Raw genomic sequence first — 23826 nt, forward strand, 5'->3', positions numbered from 1 at the left:
GCTTCACACCCCTCTTCCTTCCCTCCTGGTTATGATGCCTTTCTGTGCATCCTCACCTGTTCACCTTTTAAGAATCAGTTTAGGGACGATGCCTGTGGCTCGAAGGAGTAGGGCACTGGCCCCATATGCCGGAGGTGGTGGGTTTAAACCCAGCCCCCGCCAAAAACTGCAAAAAAAAAAAAAGAAAAACTAAAAGAATCAGTTTAGTCATCCATCCACCTCCTCACCCACCCACCCACTTATCCACCTGTCCATCTGTTCACCCATCCATACACCCACCCACTAATCCATCCATCCATCCACTTATCCACCTACTCATCCATTCATCCACCCACCCACCCACCCCACTTATCCAGTGATCCATTCGTCTGTCTACCTACTCTTTATCCATCCATCTTGTCATCCATCCACCTACCCACCTACCCACTTATCCATCCATCCATCCACCTACCCATCCATCTGTCCACCCACTCACTTATCCAGTGATCCATTCATTTGTCTACCTACTCTTTATCCATCCATCTTGTCATCCATCCATTCATCTATCCATCCACCTACCCACCTACCCATATATCCATCTGTCCAGCCACCCACTTATCCATCCATCCATCCACCTACCCATCCATCTGTCCACCCACTCACTTACCCAGTGATCCATTCATCTGTCTACCCACTCTTTATCTATCCATTCATCCATCCATCCACCTACCCACCTACCCATATATCCATTTATCCAGCCACCCCCTTATCCACCCATGCATCCACCTACCCACCTACCCATATATCCATCTGTCCAGCCACTCACTTATCCATCCATCCATCCACCTACCCACCTACCCATATATCCATCTATCCAGCCACCCACTTATCCATCCATCCATCCACTTACCTAGCCATCTGTCCACCCACTCACTTACCCAGTGATCCATTCATCTGTCTACCTACTCTTTATCCATCCATTCATCCATCCATCCACCTACCCACCTACCCATATATCCATCTATCCAGCCACCCCCTTATCCATCCATGCATCCACCTACCCACCTACCCATATATCCATCTATCCAGCCACCCCCTTATCCATCCATGCATCCACCTACCCACCTACCCACATATCCATCTGTCCAGCCACCCACTTATCCATCCATCCATCCATCCACCTACCCATCCATCTGTCCACCCACTCACTTACCCAGTGATCCATTCATCTGTCTACCTACTCTTTATCTATCCATTCATCCATCCATCCACCTATCCACCTACCCATATATCCATCTATCCAGCCACCCACTTATCCATCCATCCATCCATCTATCCATCCATCCACCTACCCATCCATCTGTCCACCCACCTACTTATCCATCTATCCACCCACCCACACTTCTATCCATCTGTCTCCCTGCCCACTTACTCATTCATCTATCCTTCCGTTATCCATCCATCCGTCTATCTCTCATCCATCACCCATCATCTGTCCACACAGCATGCAAACTAGGTCCCAGGTAGCAGGAGTGAAGGCTCAAAGTCTGTGCCCACATGAAACTAACAGCCTAGTCAGGACAACGGCTAGGCAAGCTCCAGGTGGCACCAGCCCCATTGATACATGCGCCATTAGTCCTCTATGGACCTGTGCCCTGCACAGCCAGTGGGGTGACACACCAAAGCTCTGGTTCTGGTAGGGCAAGTCACATTTTAGACAGACATGCAAATATATATGTGGTGTGTCAAATGTACTATGACAAGTACTAGGAGCGCACAAAGTAGGTGAGGACTGCTGTTGGGGTGGAGGCGTGTGGTGTTCAAGGGGAGGGCTCCCAGACAAGTGACATTGAGACAGGCTTTGAATGGGCTGAGGCCACAAAGCTTGCCAAGACAGTGGGATTACAGATTAACTGGGGTCCTAGCCAACCTTGGCTTTCACTCTGAGGGAAACACACTCCTGATACAGGAACACACCAGAGGGCTCTGAGCGCCGGAGTGTGTGGTCGGTTTCTGTTCAGAAAGTTCCCAGATTTCTTAGTTTGGGCTAAACTCTCCCCTGGGTTTGCAGAGTGCCCTCTGCACACCTCTGGTGGTAGATGCTGTAGGACCATTGGGACCTGGTGCACGGGGCCACGCTGAGGTGCCTTGAGTATATTCTTCCTCTGAGGGCTCCGTCAGGATCTGGCCAAGCTGCCCACAGTGTTAGCCAGAGCAGTCTGCAGTCTTGAGTGGATTTATTTATCAGATGGACAGTGTACCTTTCTTCCATCTATCCATCATTCCTCTGTCCACCAGCCTTCAGCCTCAAGGTGGGCTCTACTGCAGGGCACCCCCAGAGCCTCTCCTTCCTAAGTAGCTGTGTGGGACTCTTCTGGCTACATCTTTCTCCCCAACCCAAGAGATGGTTTTGGGGCGGACACTATGTTTTGCTCATCTCCACACCTCCAGCTTGGAGACAAACGGCAAATAAGCACATGGAAAGGAATTCTCAGCTCTTAGGAAATTTAAGTTAACAAATATTAATGATACACAAGAGTGCCCTTGTGCACAGAATGTGGCAATTACTTTTAGAAAGCAGTTTGGTTGTCTTTACAAAGGCCATAGTAAGGTTTACGCTGTTTGACCCAGTTGTTAAGCTTTGGAGAATTCCGCCTAACAATTCCACCAAATTAAGGGAAACGTTTTGTGTACAAAGGTGTTCACTGCAGCCATATATATCCTGTGAAAATTGAAAAGAACATAAATATCTTACAGTAGAAGAATAATTGAACAATTTATTATGTATTCATAAGATAGACCATTTTGGAGCCATTTAAAAATTATCGCTATAAAGAATGTGTAATAAGTTGGGATACGCTTGTGGTAAAATGCATGAAGGACAGAGCTGCCTTCTTTTGGTTCCTGCAACCTGCTGGTCTCCGGGCATCACACATCATTCTCTCTGCTCAGAGCACTCCCCATCTGCCTTCCTGGCCTTCCCCTGACCACTCTGTTCTTTGGTCCAGCTTGTCTGGACCTATGTTTTAGATCTGTGTGTGCTTTACGTGGCTCCTATGTAGGACCCCCTTCTCTTCTTGAACCCCATACACACCACCAGGACTTATTGAACATCCATCTCTCCATCTTTCCATCCCATGAGCACTGATTCCAGTTCTGTTCTGGATTCTCTTTGGCTGCTCAGGGCCTGACCCTTGGCCAGTAGCTGATGGTCACCTGGATGTGTGAGGGGATGTGTGGAAAACAGGAGGAAAAAGGGAAACATCTGAATGTCAGTTGGAAACTGAATGGGAGGAGTGGGTCTTTTTTTAGTCTTTTTACTATCTTTTAAAATGCCTCTAAGTTTATCATTATCATATTTAATAATGCCTTGAGAAATTCCTGTTCTACACATGACCCAGTTTCTTCAACAAATGAATGACATTCAAAAGGGAGGACGGGCTGGTGTGGATGTCAATGGAGAGAGTACAGAGAACACAGAGGCAGGTGCAGTGTGGGGACTTGGGGTGGATCCTGATCCAAACCTACCAGCCGTCAAGAGACACTGGGCCAGCCTGAACAAGAGCGAGACCCCATCTCTAATTAAAAACAGAAAAACTAGCCAGACATTAGGGTGGGAGCCATTAGTTCCAGCTACTTGGGAGGCTAAGGCAGGAGGATTTCTTGAGCCCAGGAGTTGGAGGCTTCAGTGAGTTATGATCACACCTCTGCACTCTAGCCTGGGCAACAAAGTGAAACACTGTCTCAAAAAAAAAAAAAAAAAGAAGAAGGAAAAAAAAGGCATTTGTGAGACAATCAAGTAAAATGCAACAGTATCTGATTATTGACTGGTAATTGTGTTAGTTGGGATAATGAATTATGGGTATGTCTATTTAAAAAGCCCCTAACAGTTAGGGATACACACTGAAGTATTTATAGGTGGAATGGTACAATGCTTGGGAATTGTTTTAAAATACATCAGCAAAAGCAGAACAAAGTTTTTTAGGAAAAGGAGTAGTAAGTTAAATGAGAATGGTGGAGTGTGGAAGCTGGGTGGTGGGGCTGAAGGGGCTGGGCTTTTTTTTAATGCCATTTCTTTACTTTTGAAAATATTTGAGAATGTTTATACCAAAGGCTAAAAATAAAATAATGCCTCTTGGCGTTTTCCCAGTGATCCCGAATACTTTGCTTCTCTTTTCAGAGTGACCGACTCCTCATCAAAGGTGGACGGATCATCAACGATGACCAGTCCTTTTACGCTGATGTCTACTTGGAAGATGGACTTATAAAGTGGGTTAACCTAAATAGACCTGTTTAAGAAACCTGTGTCCCTTACACAGCTATGATTTAATAAAAAAAAAAAAAAAAGAAAGAAAGAAACCTGTGTCCCCAGGCTCCCTGGCTTAGAAGGCTGGAGTTCGGCCCCAGAGCATCTGTGCTGTGGTCCTGTGTGTCAGGGGTAGAGACCTCAGGGAGACTGGGGGAGGTTCAAACTGGGGGTGGGGAAGGAGCTGGCGTTTGTTAGGGGCCCCCGTGCCAGGCACTCTGCCATGCAGTGTGGCAGCCCATCTCATGTGATGCTCACACCCAGGCTGTGAAATGCACATGCTGACCACTGTTTATTTTTTTTGATCTGTGAGTAATTGTTTTTTTCTTTTTTATTTATTTATTTTTTTTATTAAATCATAGCTGTGTACATTGATATGATCATGGGGCATCATACACTAGCTTCACAGACCGTTTGACACACTTTGATCACACTGGTTAACATAGCCTTCCTGGCATTCTCTCACCGTTCAATTGTTCTGGAAGCAGCAGACCAGTGCTGCCTGGGGCTGGCCTCACGTTACAGGGTGAGTTAGGACAAGGCCCCGGTTCTACCCTGGAACAGCTGACTGAATTCACCTGCCTATTGTTTCTGGAGTTGGGTTGAGGGGATCAGAGGAGGCAGGAGGAATGTGTAGCTTCCAGACACAGCCTTGGCAATGAAAGAAAAGATGTCTTTCCTTTCCTTTCTTCCGGTGGCTCCCTTTAGTACTACCTATGACAACCCAGGTGTCTCAGTGTGCTTGGGCTGGTGTGACAGAACGCCATGGGCTGGGCAGTTTAGACAGCAGAACCTTGTTTCTCACCTTTCTGGAGGCTGCACGTCTTGGCTCAAGGTGCCGTTGGGGTTGGCTTTTCCTGGGGTCTCTCTCTGTAGTTTGCAGATAGCACCCCTCCCCTGTGTGTCCATATGGTGTCTCTCTCTCTCTTAAAAGGATGGCTTCTAATGGATTAGAGCCCCATTCTTGTGACCTCATTTACTGTCTTAGAGGTCCCACCTCCAATGACAGTCACATGGGAGGGGGTTGGGACTTCACCATGAGAATCTGGTCCGCAATGGAGCCGTGCAGTTCTCTCTCTGGGAGTGTAAAGAATGCCCTGGCTTCACTTGCAGCTCAGGCTCTTCCCTTGAAATCTGGAGGAGGCGAGGAGGACACTGTCTCAGGCTGGAGCATGGGTGGTTGGCACAGGAAGGAAAGGCAGAGGCGAGTCAGAGTGAGGCGAAGGTCAGACAGAGATGGGTCCTGCTGACAGCATCATGCCGGGGCCCACATAGGCTTTGCTGGAGGAGGAAGAGGAGGAGAGGGGCGTGGAGAGAGGAGGCTGGGGATTATTGGGAGCCTTGGAAGAGGCCATGTTTGCAAAGCACCCAGTGGAGGGGGTTGGCCAGGACAGTGGGGCCGTCCCTGCCTCTGGTCTGCCCATCCCCAGCCCTAGCCCCAGGCTGTCTCAAGTCTACTTGCATTGCTATAAAGAAAGTCCCTGAGGCTGGGTAACCTGTAAAGAAAGAGGGGAGTGTGGCCTATGGTTCTGCAGGCTGCACAGGAAGCAGGGCACCGGTTTCTACTCCTGGGGAGGCTGCCGGGAGGAAGACGAGGTGCGGGTGACGCATGAGGAAGAGGAGCAAGGGAGGGGACAGAAGGTGCCGGCTCCTTCTCGGCAGCTCTGCTGCTGGCTCACGGAGCACACGGAGCACTCATTACTCCCAGACGGTTTGGAGGGTCCCCCCCACCATGACCCAAACCCCTCCCGTCAGGCCCCATCTCTAACACGGGGGCTCAAATTTCAGCATGTAATTTGGAGGGTCCAAGCATCCAAACCATGTCAGAGGCCTTGACCACTTCAAGTCCAGCTCCCCTGCTCTGGCTTCATTCCCTCCTCTTCCGCGGCTTGTGCAAATGTGGGGCTCACAGTATTTGACAGGCTGCTCCCCCGGGAACCTTGTCCTCCTACGAGCTCTCCCTGGAGTGCACACCCCCACATTTTGCCTTCTCCTTCACTTTTGCTTGTCCCCCCGGGGCGAGCTCCATGTGATTCCTCCTCCAGGAAGACTTCCCTGACCCCGAGATGGTGGGGGGTGCATCCCTCTGTCCTTCCAGGCTTCCCCCTCCTCCAGGGACCTTACCTCATGGCTGCCTTGCCCAGGGGCCCTGCACCCTGCCTGGGACAGAGGAGGTGCCCAGGAGTACTGATTAGGAAAGGTATAAGCAGATGGATCTTGGCTGCCAGGTGGTGAGGAAGTTGGTGTCAGTCACAGACAGCCTGGAGCCAGAAAGGGGATAAAAGCAGTTTGAGGGTTGGGAAGTATGGTGAGGGGTGTTCAGAAAAATGAGGGTATCTAACTCAGCCGCTGTTTAGTTGTAGAGAAAACAGCTCAGGGGACCACCCCTTTATGCGGGGGCCTATAGGGTGCCAAGCCATGAGGGCAAACCAAAGCTGAGAACCGTCTCTGGGGTCACCATTCATTCCCACAAGTCACACGCTGCCTGCAGTGTCTGTTGACCACTTCCACCCGCATCTGTCTCAGGCTGGCCCCCCAGGAGGGCTCCGCAGTCATCAGGGGTATACAGATGGAACGAGAGGCCATCTGTTGAGCTGCACTTCTTAAGTGCCTGCTGTGTGTATGACGCAGTGCAAGAAATACGCAGTGTCCCTACGTCTCAGTGTTCGAGGCTCCATTAGTGAGAAGCTCCTTGGTATCTGAGCCCCATTGCTGAGCTGCTCTGCGTGTTGGTTCTCCTCTTCCCACCTTGGAGGCTGAGTGTGCGCCTGCACCAGGGGCTTTGCAGGAGGCCCCAGGGTCACTCTGAGCAGGAATTCTGCTACCTGAGAGTGTAGCTTTGAAGCACAGAGCCTGGAGACCCCCTGTGTTGACCTCAGGAACCACCTGGCATGGGGAGGCACAATTGTTTTCCTTCACTTTAATTAAGCCCCAAGAATCCTTTAATTCTGTGGCCATTTGCCAAGCTTTCCTAAAAGCTCTTCAGCTGCTGTGATTCATGGACTTATGAATCATCCGTCTTCTCTCCCATTCAGTAAGCATCAGTGAATCAACTGCTAGTCACAGGGCTGCTTCTGAGCCCCGGGATGGTGGGGGTGCTAATGCACTGAGCTGAGCTTGCTGTCTCCCCTGCGCTCCCCTCAGTGATGGTACTGAGCACTGGTCACTGGGTCTTCCTGATCCATAGAGGTGTCCTGTGTAGTTGACTCCCAGTTTGGAGGGAATTTGCTGATCCCATGTCAGGAATTGGGGAGCACCAGCCTGGTGGGAAGAGCCCTGATGTTAGACTTGGGAAGACCTGGGCTTGAATCTGGGCCCATCACTGACTCGCTGTGTGACCTCAGACAAGTCACCACACCTCTCTGAGCTCTGTTACCCTTTTTTGTGCAATGGAATACCTCCTACCTCCCAGGGTTGAAGGATGGATACTAGAGAGGAATGGGCCCCTAACTAGAGTACTTGTTGGACCTCTCCAGCATGGTGACTGAGTCACAGGCTCTAATTAGACCCGCGTGTGATTGTCCCAAGTATGTCAGGCTATTCAGACAATGCTTTGCCACTTGATATCTGCTGATCTCACCCTTGGTTAGATTCAGTTCTGTCAGCTCCTCCCCTTGGAAGCCTTCCCAGATTACCAGGCTGGGTGAAGCCACCTATTGTGTGCTCCCTGACCCTCTCTGCTATACTGGATTCTACAATTTTACTTACATGTTTTTCCTCCCCCTTAGACTGGTAACCCCCACCATGACCTCTCTACCCCAAAGGCAGGGGCTCTGCCTGGTTATCTTTCTCTACAGAAGGGCTGGCTCAGAAATGTTTATCACATGGAACTGAAGTTATACATGTGACAGCCCATTCCATTTTTCTTTCAAGAACCCAAAGCCATCTCTGTTGTTTGCCTCCAGACAAATAGGAGAGAACTTAATTGTTCCTGGCGGAGTGAAGATCGTGGAGGCCAATGGGCGGATGGTCATTCCTGGAGGTATTGATGTCAACACGTACCTGCAGAAGCCCTGCCAGGGGATGACCGCAGCCGATGACTTCTTCCAAGGGACCAAGGCCGCGCTGGTGGGCGGGACCACAATGATCAGTAAGTAGCACCATCCCCAGCCCGAGGGCCTGGCTATGAGTTCTCTTCTTCATCACCAGCATCTTCATGAGTGCTTGATATTCCCTGGGCAACTGGCTCAGGAGGAGATTAAAGTTGTGTTTAGAGTTTAGAAATGGAATTGATTTAAGGAAAAGTAAAGAAGATATAGATTAAGGTAAAGCAAAGAAGCAGGGCTGCAAGGTGTTGTGAAGATGGCGAACGTTTTGGAACCAGTGACATAGGTGTTATTATGAGAGATGAGGAAATAGATGCTCAGAGAGGTGAAGTCACTTGCCCAGGGTGCCCACTCTTAGCAGGGGTTGTATTAGTCCATGGTGCTGCGGTGGTACTCTGATAACGCTGTGTAACAAACAGCTCCCAGATCTCAAGCAACACTTGTTTTCCTCATTCTGAGATCTGCATGGTGGGGCTGGGACTGGAGTGGCTCTGCCCAGCTTTTGGTTTTGGGGTACCATGGAGCTCCTTTCCTGGCACCAGTGACTCCCCAGCTATGCTGTTCCGGTGAATGGCAGAGTGCAGGGGGTGCTGGCTGAAACTTGCTCCTGTTCTCATTCCCTCATCTCCTCACTTTCATGCTGTAACTTCCATCCTCCTTTGGTTGGCCACAGTCACATGGCCAAGCCCAAAGTCACAGGGAGTATACTCTCCCTGTGAACCCTGGTGGGGTTGAGAAGGAAGGAAAAACGGTGGACACAACATTCTGCTACCACAGTGGTCCATCTGGACAGCCAGACTCCCTCTGCTGCCCCTTGCAGCCTGATTATCATTTGTGTTTTGTTTGAATAGGTGTTTCTGCTTGGACTCCATTCCAATAAATGACTTTATTGAAATAGCAATAGTTGACTGCAGATGGTCTTCTTTTTTTTGAGACAGAGTCTCACTTTGTCATCCTTGGTAGAGTGCTGTGGCATCACAGGTCACAGCCACCTAAACTCTTGGGCTTAAGCGATTGTCTTGCCTCAGTCTCCCGAGTAGCTGGGACTCCAGGCTCCAGCCACAATGCAGATGTTCTTCTGAGTGTTGGGGCATCCAGTTGTAGATGGCTCATGAGCTGGTCAGGCCCCCCGAGCCCAGAGGGTGTGGCTTGGCTTCTGATCCCTCTTCTGAAGGTCTGCTGTCGGATCTGCTTCTGGCTGGGAAGGTGGGAGGAACACAGTCTTGGGACCTGGGTAGACTTGGATGTGGATCACAGCTGCTGGGATTTGAATCTGAGCCCTAGTGCTGGGGCCAGCACTCAGCCTCTCTGAGCCTCAGCTTCCTCACCTGTAACATGGGTTCCGTGCCATGAAGCCCCCTAGCATTGTTTAGAGACAGATGTGAGACTCCTGAGTGCAGCGTGTGGCACCTGAATGCTTTGAGAAGTGGAGATGCATGTTCCAGGCTCAGGAGACCTGCACAGGGGAGGGGACAAAGCCTGAGAAAGGAGCCAGGGTCCCTCGGCTTCCACTTGCTCCTTATCCATCCTCATCTGTGGGCCCTGGGGAGTCCTGCTCTGTAGCCTCATCGCTCCACCTCGGAAGGGCAGTTTTCCATCTGTGTTTCAGCAACACCAAGAGCCTGGGAAAGAACCACAGGGACCACAGTCAGCTGCCTGATGTGGGCCCCATCCCGTCTCTTCATTCAGCAGGTGTTGAATGAACACCGGGCAGCACCACTTGGCTTTTGTGCCAGGTGAACAAAAGCAGAAATGATGCTGATTCTCGGGGATGTGGAGTCTCGCAGGGAGTCCCTGACATTCACACGTAGGACTATAAAGTGTGACTAGTGCTGCAAAAGAAAAGTGCACATTGCTTTGAACAGCAGGACAAGGGCTCAGGGAAGACTCTGAAGAAGCAAGGGACCTGGCTGAGTCAGAATTAACTGGGTAAAGAGGATGGAGGAGAGCAGGATGCTGGGGGTGGGGGGGCAGCATGTGCAAAGGCCCTGTGGCCAAGAGGCTGCAAGAAGGCCCACGGGTGGGGTGTAGAGGCTGGAGGTGGAATCTTGTGATCTGAGACTGGAAGATGGGATGGAGATGATACTGGGCTTTGCTCTTTCCGTATGGGCAATGGGAAGCCATTGGAGGATTTTAAGCAAGGGTTCTGTGATCTGTTTTGAATTTTGAAGAGGCAAAGATAGAGTGTCCCAGATGGGACATGGCTGGACTAGTGGGGAGGTGATTGTGCAGCTCATCTGAGACGTGAGGGGTAGACACAACACTCAACACTGTGGCGTGAACAGAGTGGACAGCTCCAAGGACATGCAGGGGGCATGTCCACAGGACTTGGTGATGGATCGGGGGGCAGGAGCTGACCTGTGGCTGCTGGCTTGGGGAGCTGTCAGGGGTGGTCATAGTGAGGGGCAGGTTTGCAAGTGCCATTGGGGAGGGGACATCATTGCATGAGCTTCTGAACATTTTGATTTTGAGGAGCTTTTGAGTCATCCCAGTGGAGAGGTCAAGGGCATGACTGGATTCAGAGTTGTATAGCTCGGAGGAAGTGGCCCATTTTAATGAGCAGGTGCAAAAAAGGAAAAGTTCCAGGACCGAGGCTTAAGGGGTCCAGTCACTTGTGGACAAGTAGAGGATGCAGCATGCTCAGAAACATTGAGAAGCAGCAGCCAGGGAAGCGGGACAGAAGCGAGAGACATCTAGACCGTTGTGTGGCTGTATGGACGCCAGAGAAGGCGTGAGTTATGGGAAGGAAAGAGTGACTTCTTATGCTGGCAGAGGCCAAGAGAGTGGGGATGGCATGCTTCCATTAGACCTGGAGACCTGAGGGTGACGTTGGCAAAGGCTGGCACTGTAGGTGGGTGGAGGAGTGGGAGGGAGGAGGGATGGAGACTGCTCCTCCTGATGCCTGGCAGTGCAGGGTGATGGTGGCCGCAGGGCCGTGTGAAGTAAAGGGAGGTCGAGAGGACAGGAGGCTCCCCTTTCTGATCTACATTACATTTAAGATTTTTTTTGAGAAACAGATGTTGAAGGTAACTTGTTTAGTCTCTAAGGTTCTTTTCATCTTGACATTCTGTGCCCAGGGAGGGAGTGTGGAACAGTGGGGAAGGGTTTCAGGGGTCCTCAAACTGTGGCCCGCGGGCCACATGAGGCAGTGTGATGGCATTTGTTTCCATTTTGTTTTTTTACTTCAAAATAAGATGTGTGCGGTGTGCATAGGAATTTGTTCATAGTTTTTTTTTTTTTTTAAAGTATAGTCCAGCCCTCTAACAGTCTGAGGGACAGTGAACTGGCCCCCTGTTTAAAAAGTTTGAGGACCCCTGCTAGATTATCTGGCAGGTCCCAGGGAATCTTCTTTCCTTTGCCTACTAGTTATGATGGCCTTGAACAAGTGCCTTACCCTGTCTGAGCCTCAGTTCTTCATCTGCAAAGTGGGGATATTGAGATTCATGTTACAGGGTGGTTGCGAGGAGTACGTGAGATAATTTATTTAAAGCCTCGGTGGCAGTGTTTGACGTACAGTGATGCTGCCGCTGCTACTGACAAGGGTGGTGACTGGTGTTAGTGAAGACTGAAGATGGTGGTGATGACGTTGCCGCTGATGGTTAGTGATGGGGATGGCAATGTGACAACAACGGTAGAAGTGACATGGCAAGGACGGTGATGGTGACGGTGGTGGCAGCAGTGGTGGTGACATGGCTCCCGCGAGAGCACTCGGGTCCTAAGCCTCCCGACTTGCGTTTCTCTGCCCCAGTTGACCATGTGGTTCCCGAGCCTGGGTCCAGCCTGCTGACCTCTTTCGAGAAGTGGCACGAAGCAGCTGACACCAAATCTTGCTGTGACTACTCTCTCCACGTGGACATCACGAGCTGGTACGATGGCGTTCGGGAGGAGCTGGAGATGCTGGTTCAGGACAAAGGTCAGTGACAACCCCAGAAGGGGACTTGGAGTCCCTGGTTCTTGGGTAGATCCAAGGATCATGGGTGGCGAAGACTCCCTGTATCTGCACCTGCTCTGAACGGCTATGTGCTGGGTCCCACCACAAACAGTGAAGAACAGGCTTCTCTCTCGCTGAGTCTGTCTCCTCTTTACCCCTCTGGAGGTGTCCCTTGCTCATAGAAGTAGGCAGGGGTTCTGTGGCCTGGCGGTGCAAGGCCCTTGCCAATATGGCCTCCGTTTTCTTTCTCTACTGTAACCTGCCCTGGGTACTTGCTGTCCTCTCTGCCACCCTTGACACCTGCTACATTGCCAGGCCTTCGCCCCTGCCATCTCCCGGCCAGCAGTGCCCTTTCTCCTCTGCCTGCTGAGTGCTGCTCTCATCCAGGGGAGTTGCTGCACTCCTTGAATATCAAAGCCAGTCACTGGGGCCTCTTTTGGACACTTCTTCCATTGTTCTTGGATTATGGGACATGGGTTGGTTGCTGGGATCTTCCTTTAAACCCTGAGCTCTATTCCAGCACGGGGGGAAGGGGGTTGTCTCTGTCCGTATGTCTCTGTCTCCCACCTTGTCCCCCATGTCTGGGTTCACACCAGCTGTCTCCGTGCAGCATAGACACTTTGCCATGGGTGTTACGTTGAATGGAAGTGAGTTGACCACAGATCAGAGCGAGTCAGGGCATAAGCAGCCAGTCCAAAAAGTTGGGAGCTCCGAGGAGGCAGCCTGAGATGGAGGCGCTTCCAGGAGAGCGAGGGTATGGTTGCAGTTTTTAAAATACAGGGTGGACATAAAGTTTGTGTGTAATTTCCTATGTTAAACTATTTTAAATTACACACAAACTTTACGTCCACCCTGTATATATGCTGGCCAGGGGCGGTGGCTCACGCCTGTAATCTTAGCACTCTGGGAGGCCAAGGCAGGAGGATCCCTTGAGCTCAGGAGTTTGAGACCAGCCTGAGTAAGAGGGAGACTCCATCTCTACGAAAAATAGAAAAACTAGCTGGGCATTGTGGTGGGCGCCTGTAGTCCCAGCTAGTCAGGAGACTGAGGCAAGAGCATCACTTGAGCCCAAGAGATTGAGGTTGCTGTGAGCTGTGAATGACACCCTGGCAGTCTAGCCTGGGTGACAGACTGAGACTCTATCTCAAAAGAATTTATATGTATATATTCTCATTATAAGAACATCATCATCCCCAATATTTGAAAAGCCAGAAAACAGAGAGAAGGGAAAAATATTTGTTTCCCCTGGTTCTATCCCCAGTTGCCATTTTCCCTTCATATAAAAGATTATTACCTTCCATGTCCGTCTCGGTAGACGCTTTTTCCTTCTGTGGTTGTAGGATAGCTGTTATTTGGAATCCTTCTTTCTTCACTTAACATTTTCATCAATAACTCTTCATCAATAACTTTTAATGGCTCATAACATGCCATATAATAGTTAATTTGCTTAAGTATGTTCTTTCCTGAGGGCTTTTAGGTTTTCCATTTATTTTATTATAAATCGTGTTATAATAAACATCTTTGTATATAAATGTTTGTTTGCATTTCTAATTGTTTTTTTTAGATTTCCAGAAATGGAATTAGGAGGTCACAAGTTTTAGCATTTTTCAAGCTCAGCACTTACTGCGAAATTGGTTTTCTGAACGATGTATCCACCGGCAGTCCCGCAAGTCCCGTGTCAGAATCCTCCGCCCCGTGTGTTTACACCACTGCGTGCTATCGCTTCTATGAAGTCCTTGCCCGTTCCCTGGGTGAAAGACGTTCCATCATTCTTGTTTTCCTTGCAGTTTTCCAGTTACTAATCACGTTCAATATTTTGGGTCTTTTGGGCCAATTTGAATCCTCGTGTGTTTGTTTGAGCTCTTTCTGTCAGGAAGGCATTAAACGTCCATCGCAGTTACACGCAGCCTCCGAATCCAAGGGAACTGACGGTTTCGTATCTTGTTTTTCTCACCTACAGTGTGTCCTGAGCACTCTTTACTCCGTGGGCTTCTCAGAGTTTGACAGCCTGACTACAGAGGTGGACAGGAGAGAGGTCAGGGTGGAATGCTGGGATTTCAGAACTATCCCGTGAGGGTGATACGGCTTGGGGTGGCGGCATTGTTGGGGTTTTGATACTTAATATTCTTGCATTGTCCCTGAAGAGAGCAGAGAGCGCTCTCCTTCCCTTCACTAGCAACTCAGAAGGGAAAGAAAGTCCCGATGAAGATGTTACGTGCATATGAGCTGTAAGTGCCTAACTAGCGTTATAAAACACTCATTTAAGTTTTAGAATAGATTTAAGTTTTAGAATAGAATAAGTTTTAGAATAGATTTAAGTTTTAGAATAGAATTAGTACATCCTTACCGAAACAATATGGAAGCGTCTAAAGTCAAAAGTGATACTTCAGTGACTGTCGTCCCAGGTATTCTGTGTTTGTAGGTACACATTTTGAATATGCGTGTATACACACTTCTTGCATATGTATGTAGCCCCTCACGCAGACATAATTTTTACATAAATGCAACTGTCGTTGGATAATATTCTGCAGTGTGCTTTTTCCCATTGTAGGGAATGTCATGGATAGCCAGGTCCCTCCACTTAGTCTCTGTGTCCCCTTGAGCTGAGCACTCAACCTCTCCATGCCTCAGTTTCTCCCTCTGGAAAACAGAGGTAACACACTCGATTTGCAGATCAAACGAGAGGATATATGTAAAGTGCTTAGAGCAGAGCCAGCCTATGGTAAGGATGCTATACGTGATGGTTTTTATTATTATCGTTCCGTGTCAGCACGTACCCATTTAAGACCTCCAGAGTATTCCATTTTAAGGAGGTGTGTATAGCTCTACCCCTGCGTGGTGAATTTTAGAACTTTTTTTTTTTTTTTTTTTTTTTGTAGAGACAGAGTCTCACTTTATGGCCCTCGGTAGAGTGCCGTGGCCTCACACAGCTCACAGCAACCTCCAACTCTTGGGCTTAAGCGATTCTCTTGCCTCAGCCTCCCGAGTAGCTGGGACTACAGGCGGCCGCCACAACGCCCGGCTATTTTTTGGTTGCAGTTTGGCCGAGGCCGGGCTTGAACCCGCCACCCTCGGTACATGGGGCCGGCGCCCCACCGACTGAGCCACAGGCGCCGCCCTGCGTGGTGAATTTTAAAACATCGTGTCACGAGGGCTCTCAGGAAAGCCAGGTCTGGGGCAGGGATTGGCTGTAGGAAGAGAGGGTATATTAGATTTCTACTACTGCCGTAACAAAACCCCACAAACTCAGTGGTTTAAATAGCACAAATTTATTATCTTACGGTTTTTGAGGTTAGAAATTGCAGTGGGTCATGCAGGGCTAAAATCCAGGCGTTGGCAGGGCCTTTCCCTGCCTTCTCAGGCTCCTGGGCCCTGGGCTGCGCCCTGCTGCATCCTGGTCACCTCATATCCTGCCCTCCCCCCAGCCCATGTCGTAGGATACAGATGACATTGGCCCATCTGGGTAACCCAGGATGAGCTCCCCCTCTCAAGATCTTCAATCGAGGGATGCCTGCAAAGTCCCCTTAGAGGTGTGTTCTCGGGATCCAGGGGTAGGGGCTGTGTTTCTGCCTCCTACAGAGAGGACGCTGTAAAAGTCTCCGTGAGAGAATTAAAGGAAGTGGTCTGGCCACAGGATACCCCGCACCCTGGAGGGGCCTTCAGATGTATCCCAGCGAGGGCAAGGGAGCCAGGACTTTATCTCCCAAGTCACAGGGTACCGTGTGTAGGCCCTCGGGGCAAATGTGTGACCTTGAGCCAGGCAGCTCCCTTCCCCAAGGTAGTTCAGACACGACTCACAGCTGAGGTCCCTCTGTCTGCAGCTCCTCAGGAAGCTGGGGGGATGGACCCTTCCTTCCTGATGAGGGGATCTTGGAGCTTATGTGGTATCTGCTGCAGCTGATGCCCGTCCTTTGTCATTTCAGACAGTGTGGTGGGACGTCTATATGAAGACATCCAGGCTTTCCAGTGCCACCGTCTCTGTAGAGCAGACAGCTTGAGGTGGACCCTGGGTGCTGCTGCCCTCCATGTGGGCGCACAATTCGGGTGGGGGATGAGCCCCAGCCTGCCTGCTAACTCAGACCAGGAGCTTAGGTCACTAGCTCTGTCTCTGACTCCGTTCCATCTTCTAAAACTGACCTCCTCTCTTCCTGCCTCTAACACACGCACTCACATATGCACACACACACATGTACAGTCAGGCAACTTCCTGCATGTCACACGCCTTCCAGGAAGCAGTGAGATGTGGGAAGATCCTAGCAGCCAGGCAGGCTGGGTTTGGACCCTGCCTCTTCCACTTCCAGGCTGTGTGACCCCCGGACAAATCACCTTACCCTGCTCTCCGAGACTCACTCACAGCCTCTTCTCTGCAGCTTTCAGACCCTGATGTCAGGTGTGAGAGCCTCACAGTCTGAATTCAGTGTTATGTCTCCTGCACCACACCCCTGGCTACTCTGCTGTTGCAGCAGCTCCCGGAGGAAGAGAGCACAGGGTGGAAGTTATTTTTCTTGAGGTTCTGTGGGTGCTGAGTTACTGACTCCAGCTGGGGCCCAGGCTGGGGACCTCCACTCCCCAGCAGGACTGGAACCCTCCATTAGATGACTGCCCGGGGCTGCTCTGAATGGCCCTGTGGCCCCTGCGTCAGGGCTTGGGAATGGCACAAAGAAAAATCAACCTCCTGTCCTCCAAAGACAGTTCATAAGCTCTACACTTACTCTTGAAGGCAATCCTAGGAGGTCTGAACCCTCTGTCCTGGGTGGGGCAGGTGGGACAGGGAAGGTGGCTGGTGAAGGGACCCTCTTCTGGTACTGAGGAACAAGGTGAGAGATCCCCCTGTCCTTGGGAGAGGCTGGCCCTTTTCCAGAGCTGCTGTTCTTGCCCTTTTCTTCCCACGACCTGGTCCTGTGTCTGATTGAGTGCGTGGATTATAAAGAAATTTGTTATCAGGGTGCCCAGGCCCACTGCTGCCTTCTCATCCTTCAATTCCAGCATCACTTTCTCAGACGGGCCTTCCCCCCAGTGCACCTGCAGGGCCCAATGACACACAGGTGGGATCACACCTCACAGGCTCTACCCCATGACCCTGACCCTGCTGGTTGCCCTCCGCCTCCTCCCTGAGACTCCCCAGCTTCCTTCCTCATCGTCAGCTCAGCCCAGAAGGTTACCGCACAACTTTCTGGATGCCCACGGGCGGCACAGATGCACCAGGCCCCAGGGCAGCTGGGTTTCTTACCGAAGACTCTGCTGCTGCACCAGGAACCCCCGTCAGTGAGGGGTGCCCTGGATACCCTGTGCTCAGCAGCACCCAGGTGCCACGTACATGATCTGTGTCTATGGTCTTTCTTGACGTCTCCCTCCTCCCTCCTCTGCCACATGGTCCCCCCCATCACGTCCAGGGCAGCTGGGGCCCCTCCCTGCTCTGGGCCTCCCCGCATCTCACCCTGATCCCAGCCTCAGCCACAGTTCCAGCCTTGGGCTTTGGACTCATGATTGCCACAGTGGTAGCTGAGGAGTTTTCTTTTTATTTTCGTATTAAGGTATACTTGACTAAAGCTGTCTCTATTTGCAGTGTGTGGTGTGATGCTTTGGTATGGTGTAGACACTGAGAAATGATGGGGTCAAGCTGTGTAACATACCCACCACCTCCTGTACTTAACATTTGGTGTGTGTGTGAGAACCCAAGATCTACATTTATGAGTATATGATTCATCCTTAGTAACTCACCACACTGTACCATGGGTCTCCAGCACTTACGCATTGTGTCGCTGCACCCTGGATCAACATCTTCCTGCCTCCCTCTGCCCCAGGCTCTAGTAACCACCTTCCTACGCTCTGCTTCTGCACGGTCAGCTTTTCTCGGTTCCACACACAAGTGAGGTCATGTAGTATTTGCCTTCCTATGCCTGGCTTATTTCACTCAGGTGATGTTCTCTGGCTTCATCCGTGTTGTTGTGAATGACAAGATTTCCTTTTTTTTGAGATGGAGTCTCACTCTGTCTTCCAGGGTGGAGGGCTGTGGTTTCATAGCTGACAGCAACTACAATCTGTTGGCCTCGAGCCATCCATCCTCCTGCTTCAGCTTCCTGAGCAGCTGGAACTACAGGCACATGCAACAAGGCCTGGCTAGTTTTTCTATTTTTAGTAGAGACAGGGTCTCGCTCTTGTCCAGGCTGGTCTGGAACTCTTGAGCTCAAGGGATTCTCCCACCTCAGCCTCCCAGATGCTGGGATGTCAGCATGAGCCACTGTGCCTGGCCAGGATTTCCTTTTTTTAAAAAGCAGAGTAGCATTCCATTGTGTACATCTGTATCTAGCACATTTTTAACCCATCGTCCATCGGGGGCATGCAGGTTGACTCTGCAAAGTGGCTGTTGTGAAAAGTGCTTCCGTGACCCGGCAGTGCGGGAGTGTCTCCAGCAAGCTGCTGTCAGTTTCTTTAGGCGTCTGCCCCGACCGAGGATTGCTGCGTCACACCGTAATTCTGTTTGTAAGTTTTTGAGGAACTGTCACGCTGTCCACAATGGCTGTGCTGGTTTACATTTCCACCAACATTTCCCTTCACCACAACTTTGTCAATGCTTGTTATCTTTTAAATGTGGGATTTTGAAAAAGCCATCAGCTTAGATGCCGACAGCAAGTCCCCATTATCTGCAGATGAACCTTGGGTTGCCTGCCTGGCTTCCCAGAGCCTGTCTACCTCTCCAAACCCGCTCCTGCCAGGGGGTGCCCAGCACCCCAGCCATCCTGTGCCTCCTGGTTTCCCATCTGACTCTCAGGACTGTGTGAGTGCCATTCCCCTTCTGGAACATTCTCTCTACCTTTTCTTAGTGGTTCTTCTGTTTGTGGCTAAGCTACACTGTTCTTGGTAGCCGCCTTTGATGAGCCTGTCCAGATTTAAGCCTTCTGCACTTCTGTTAACAGAGGGTTTGTGATACTGGGTTGTCTTTGCCAGTTTGCTGATGTCCCCTATCCCATCCCAGAGGGCAGGGACTTGTAGTCTGACTCACGGTGGTCTGGGCAGCACCTGCACCCCAGAGAGATGCATCAAAGACCAGTGGGCTGGCAGATTGATTTCCTGAAAGAGGCTCTTTTAACTAGAGTGCAGTGATGTCATCATAGCTCACTGCAACCTCAAACTCCTGGGCTCAAGCAATCCTCATGCCTCAGTCTCCCGAGTAGCTGGGACTATAGGCACACACCACCACACCCAGGCTCATTTTTTAATTTGTTTCAAAGACTGGGGGTCTCACTTTTGCTCAGGTTGATCTCTAATTTCTGGCCTCAAGAAATCCTCCTGCCTCAGCCTTCCAAAATGTTAGGATTACAAATAGTCCCTGAGTTACAAACATCTGACTTATGTATGATTTGTACTTACGAATGGAGGCTATTATAGGCAATAGGTAAATGTACTTATTCCAACTTACATACAAATTCAAATTAAGAACAAACTTAGGGAACCGATCGTGTTCATGATCTGGGGACAGTGTGTACAGGCCTGAGCCACTGCACCGGGCCTCCCTATTCCCTTCCTGTTGCCTGCACAGAGTAAGCTCTCGGTGAATGTTTAGGACATGAATCAGGAAGTTAGGGAAGGAAAAGAGAAGAAAGGGGGGACAGAGCAGCATGGCCAATCCGTTCATCTCTAAGTCAGAAGGGCTTGCTCAGAAATCTCGACAATCTGATTCCACCGTGGAATCAAGCACAGGACATTTGGGGGGTGGGAAACCAACTTAGCACATGTTCAGTCCAAAGCCCTCTTTTCAGAGATGGGGAAATCGAAGCACAGAGATGTGCAATAACTTGTTCCGGGACACACAGCACCCAGGGCCTGCACTCAGCTCTCCCTGGCAGAGCTGCAGGGTCACTGTTGGTATCTGTGGGACCTGTGTAGATCAGGTTGAAGGATACACACCAACCCCCATCAGGGCACGGGCCTGGCAGGTGAGGCTCAGCTGGACTGCAGCCTACTTGGTGTTGCTTTGCCGGGAGCCCCTGCATAGGACGTAGCTCCAAACTCTCCCAAGCTGCCACCCAGCCCCAGCCTTCCTGCTGCCAGACGGCCTTGACGGTATATTTAGGCTGCTGAACCAACAGGTCCCTATTGCCTTTTTCAAGGACAAGCTCAGCCCTGGTGATGTGAGATCTGATATTAGGTGCTCAAATTTATCCATAGACCAGTCAACGCTTGGCTTATTTTAGAAATCTCCAGGTACAAGAGAAAATTATTCTAGGCTCGTTCCGAGGCTCTGTGTGGACTTGGCAGAGAATGACTATCCCTCAGGACGGGATTTACTGTAATGAGCCACTGGTAAGGGGTCCTGCCCATGATGGCTCAGCCACAGGCCCCAACCCTATTAATAATAATTATGGGTTTTGTTGGATGTCAGCAGCCTTTTAGTCTCAAAATAGAAGCTTTAATTGATAAACCATTGAAAGAGGATAAAAAGCATGTTGTAGTGAAGGGGAAAAGAACTCACATCGGCCGTGTGCTTCCTATAGGAAAGACCCTCGGTTATTTTACTAGAACAAGCAGTGCAAGGGCATTATATAAAGGATACTATTTCCTTTTTTACATGGACTTCTGGATCTTTCTTTCAGAACTCTCATTGTCTATCTGTATCAGCTAGCCCTCGCTGCATACCACGATGACATCATTCTGTTGGTTGGCAGGTTTGGCTAGGCTCAGTCGAGGGCTCATTGTGACTTTCGGGCCTTAGCTGGGATGGCTGGTGGTAGTGAGGGGGCACTCAATGAATGACCTTTTATCCTCAGTGGCTCTGTGGAACTTCTTCTCATAGTGGTGAGCCCAGAAGCTGAAAGACCTCTTGAGGACTTGGAACTCATACACCTCATTGCATCCTATCGGCTAAATTCAGCCCAGGTACAAGAGATGGGGAAGAGAGTCTGCATTTCCCGGCAGGAGAAACCTCAAAGAGTCTGCAACCATTTTAATGTACTAGAGTGCCTCATGCTAGCCACAAATACTTAGGGAACTACAGGTACCCACCACAATGCCTGCTAATTTTTCTGTTTTTGGTAGAGACTAGGTCTCACGCTTACACTTGCAAAATACTCACTCTGTCCCTGCAACATAAAAGCTTGTCCAGTTACAGCATAATGTTCTAAGTCTAGTGTCTCATTATCTACATTAAAATAGGATGCAAATGACATAGGGTGCAGGTTGTGGCCTCTCCTGATTCAAACACTGTGCACTAAAGAGGTTTTAAGTGATGTGTGTTCACCACATGCAGCCAACATACAATGTGGGACGGCGACAGGATGACCACAGTAAAGGAGAAAAAATGGGTGGTGCCTATGAGTCCATAACAGCTCTGGATACAGTTGGGCACGTATCACCAGATCGATCCCCTACTCGGGAAGTAAGGGATGCTTCCTTGTTAAGCCCCAGTCTTTCTCTTTGGGAACAATGCCCAACAAGTTCAGGGATGGGCACCCTGCATACATACAGCTATGAGCCAAACCTGGCCTGTGGCCTGTTTGTCTATTGCCTTTGAGCTAAGAAATTTTCTTTTTTTACATTCTTAAAGCCTTTAAGAAACAAAACAAACCAAAACAGTAAAGAACAATGTGTCAGAGACTGTATGTGGCCCATAAAACCTAAAACATTTGCTAACCTCATTCTTTACCCAAAAGCCTCCTGCACTAGGCCCTTGTTTTATGCAGCTCAGGTTCCATTCTCTGGGCTCTTGGTTTGACATTTTGAGACTCAGTTTCCTTTTCTCCCCTCCAAATGGCCCTTATTTGCAGCTAAGTAACTTCCTCAACCTTTTCCCACCCTCAGAAAGCTGCCAGGCCAGAAGCCCCTTTTCATTTTGAACTATCTCAGTCTCTTTTAGGCAAAGGCAGTACAACTTACTTAAAAGTCATTGTGGGTTTTCAATGTATCAGACTCTAGTCTACCTTCCTGAGAAGACTGTTTTGAGACACATGTATTTTAGGGGACTGTCAGTACGCTTTGCGACAATGCCTTCAAGATTCCTAGAAGCTCTTCTGTCTAGCGAAGGAAGTTTTACTGGGCATCGACTTTGCTTTTTCTGAGGTCAGAACAAAGAGTTACAGATGCATGCTTAATGTAATCTTTTCTCTGGGGCTATTTTTTACTTTGGGATTTTTTTGTAGGCAGTCAAGAGCAGAAATGAGAAACAATTTTATTTTTCAATCCAGCTCATCACGAGCTTTGTATGTGTCTACTAAATTTGTTTGCACATGGAACACTTCCTTCTTTACCTCTTTCTTAGTTCCTTTTTCTTCTCTCAATTCTTTTTTTAACTCTTTCTTCTTATACTCATCAAACACACCTTAAAGAAGCCAACTGGTTCTGTCACCATGCGTGGAAATCATCTCAGCTAGATTGGCGAGTTCCCTGGGTACGTTTATCTTCGAAGCTACCACAAGTAACTTTCTCTAATTATTTTGCTTCTACCCAATATGAGTCGTCCATTTTACAGTCTCTGCTAATAGTTCATTTACTGTTTTCCAGCTTTTGCTAACAGATTACTCACCTCTTTTCCCATATCTACTTACCAGTCAATCCCAAACTGAGTGGTATCTATCAATTTTAGGTTTGGGCCACGATAGCACCAACCTCTAGGTACCAATTTCTGCATTAATTAGCCTTTACTGTGTAAAATAAAAACCACTAAGAAATGTACTGCTGAAAACAGCAACTGTTAACAGCACAGTGAATACCATCTCACATCCATTGAGATGATTATTATACAAACAAAAACCAAACCATAAAACAACAAGAGGAGGAGATGGAGCCCTTGTGCACTGCTGCTGCAGAAGGCAGTGGGTGACTTCTCAACTAATGAAAGATAGAATTGCCTATGATCCAGCAATCCCACTTCTGGGTATGTACCCCAAAGGACTGAAAGCAGGGGCTGCACACCTATGCTTACAGCAGCATTGTTTGTGATAGCCAAAGAATGAAAGCAACCCTAGTGTCTGCTGACAGGTGAATAGATAAACAAAATGTGGCGTCTACATACAATGGGGTATTCTTCAGCCTTTAAAAAGGGGGAAATTCTTACGAGTGCTACCACAAAACACATGGAGGGCACTATATGAAGCGAAATAGGCCAATCACAAAGGACAACTATTAAACGATTCCATTGATGTGTGATACCCAGAGAGGTCGACTTCATAGAGACAGAACGTAGAATGGTGGTTGTTAGGGGTTGGGGAGTTAGTATTTAAAGAGGACAGAGTTTTAGTTTTGCAAAATGAAAAAAAGTCCTGGAGATGGTTACTTAATGCTTAACTGTACACTCAAAAATGGTTAAGATGAGGCTGGCGTGGTGGCACATGCCTGGAATCCTAGCTCTCTGGAAGGCCAAGTTGGGCATACTGTTTGAGCTCAGGAACTCAAGACCAGCCTGAGTAAGAGTGAGACCTAGTCTCTACTAAAAATACAAAAATTAGCCAGGCATTGTGGTGGGTACCATGTAGTTCTAACTATTTGGGAAGCTAAGACATGAGGATTGCTTGAGCCCAAGAGTTTGAGGTTGCTGTGAGCTGTGATGATGCCACAGCACTCAACCTCAG

The 23826-nt window shown here is 49.4% G+C and overlaps 1 protein-coding gene across 6 annotated transcripts in view; it reads left to right on the top strand.

Annotated features, from left to right (window-relative positions):
• CRMP1 (collapsin response mediator protein 1) overlaps positions 1 to 23826 on the top strand; it is an 88100-nt gene that overhangs the window by 23885 nt on the left and 40389 nt on the right. For 5 of the 6 annotated variants that reach the window (XM_053565918.1, XM_053565919.1, XM_053565920.1 and 2 more), the window contains exons 2-4: positions 4160 to 4248; positions 8191 to 8375; positions 12080 to 12244. In XM_053565918.1, coding sequence (XP_053421893.1) covers positions 4160 to 4248; positions 8191 to 8375; positions 12080 to 12244 — 439 coding nt within the window. Of the gene's footprint in view, positions 1 to 3433; positions 3466 to 4159; positions 4249 to 8190; positions 8376 to 12079; positions 12245 to 23826 lie in introns of those variants that run through there. The other variant, XM_053565921.1, reaches the window with a different exon arrangement.

Source organism: Nycticebus coucang, chromosome 17 (assembly GCF_027406575.1).
Source record: "Nycticebus coucang isolate mNycCou1 chromosome 17, mNycCou1.pri, whole genome shotgun sequence".
Classification (NCBI taxonomy): Eukaryota; Metazoa; Chordata; class Mammalia; order Primates; family Lorisidae; genus Nycticebus; species Nycticebus coucang.